At 39.5% G+C, this 1,470-nt stretch overlaps 1 protein-coding gene across 1 annotated transcript; it reads left to right on the forward strand.

Annotated features, from left to right (window-relative positions):
* The first annotated feature begins 296 nt into the window (after positions 1-296).
* LOC122641817 (cytochrome P450 71B35-like) lies at positions 297-1,470 on the forward strand. Its single transcript, XM_043835121.1, has 2 exons — positions 297-624; positions 1,244-1,470. The coding sequence occupies exons 1-2, from the start codon at positions 535-537 to the stop codon at positions 1,418-1,420; spliced, it is 267 nt and encodes an 88-aa protein (XP_043691056.1). The 5' UTR covers positions 297-534; the 3' UTR covers positions 1,421-1,470.

Raw genomic sequence — 1,470 nt, forward strand, 5'->3', positions numbered from 1 at the left:
AGAAAGAGGTTTTGAAGAACCAAGATGCCCAAATGTGCAACAGGGTTTGTCTCGAAGGACCCAAAAAAGTTTCCTATGATTTCAGAGACATTGCTTTCACTCCCTACCGTGAATGGTGGAGAGAGGTCCGAAAGATCTGCAATCTCGAACTTCTAAGCCCTAAAGCAGTTTAATCTTACCTATATATGAGGGAAGAAGAGATTGCCTATCTCATGAATTCGCTTGCTGAAGCTGCTTCAACTCCAGTTGACATCTCTGAAAAGGTTTTTAAATCCAGACTCCATGATTTGCAGGATTGCTTTTGGTAAGTCTTACAAATCCAGGGGTTCGACTGTGGTAGATTTGCACAAGCAGTTCATGACGGTATGTCTGCTATGAGCAATTTGCCGCTTCGGATTTCTTCTCTTATTTTGGATGGATCGTTGATAGACTTACTAGACACATTGCAACGATTAATAGGGTTTTCAGCAATTTGGATTCTTTCTTTGATATTGCAATTGAAGATCATCTCGACCCCAATAGACCCAAACCAGAATGCGAAGACATGATGTCTTGCTTCGATTGGAGAGAGATCAATTCAGTCGCATTCGCATCACCAAAGAACATATTAAGGGAGTTCTCAAGGTATGCTTTTAATCCCTGTTCTTTGCTTTCAGTTACCCTGTTTCTTTTTTTTTCCTTTTTTTGGAATTGGGAGCTTTATATATATATTTTGTATAGAGGGGGGATCGAACTGGGGAGGGGATAAGGTACCAGCAAGGAGACTCGAACTCGAGACCTCGAGACCTCCTATTGAGCATGGGCATGAAGCGCCCCACGGCTCACCAACTGAGCTAGGCAGTTGTTGGTCAGTTACCTGTTTCTTATGCTCTTCTTTTAGACAGTTCAATTGGATGAGAAAATGGAGAAAACTCAAAAAAGTTCAAAATTTTCTTTTCTTTATCCATATCAATAAGCTTTTATTGCCATTTTTTTGGTAGATCAGTTTTTCCCATCTCATTTTCTTCCCGTTATAATTAGTGCAAAGTACTGAATTTGCCAATTTTCATGATTGTTTATACCAAATAAATTAGTGGAAAAAATACTTCTTTTCCTGTCCTCCCTATCTTCCCTTTCCCATCATTTAACAAGGATCTGTTCTCCATTTCAGTGTCATAGTCACAGATTATATGTTTGCTTACAAATTAGTCAAAACCCAGTTGATTAAATGTTTAACTTGACCTGTAACTTGTGAATGTTTCAGGATGTATTCTTGGGAGCAGTAGATACAAGTGCTATCACCATGACATGGACCATGACAGAGCTTGCTAGGCACCTTAAAGTGTTGAACAAGGTTAAAGATGAGATCAGGTGTTGCATTGGAAATAAAGGGAAAGTGGAAGAGAGTGACATAGAAAATCTTCCTTACTTCAGGGCATAGTGATGGAGTCATGGAGATTGCATCCACCAGTCCCAATTTTAATTGCTAGA

This window comes from Telopea speciosissima, chromosome 10 (assembly GCF_018873765.1).
Source record: "Telopea speciosissima isolate NSW1024214 ecotype Mountain lineage chromosome 10, Tspe_v1, whole genome shotgun sequence".
NCBI classification, from domain to species: Eukaryota; Viridiplantae; Streptophyta; class Magnoliopsida; order Proteales; family Proteaceae; genus Telopea; species Telopea speciosissima.

What these genes read in the sequence shown, in the direction of transcription:
- LOC122641817 (XM_043835121.1), top strand. Translation starts at nt 535, where the DNA reads ATGCGAAGACATGATGTCTTGCTTCGATTGGAGAGAGATCAATTCAGT. An exon ending in ATATTAAGGGAGTTCTCAAG is followed by an intron (nt 625 to 1,243) that starts GTATGCTTTTAA and finishes TGAATGTTTCAG; the next exon opens with GATGTATTCTTGGGAGCAGT.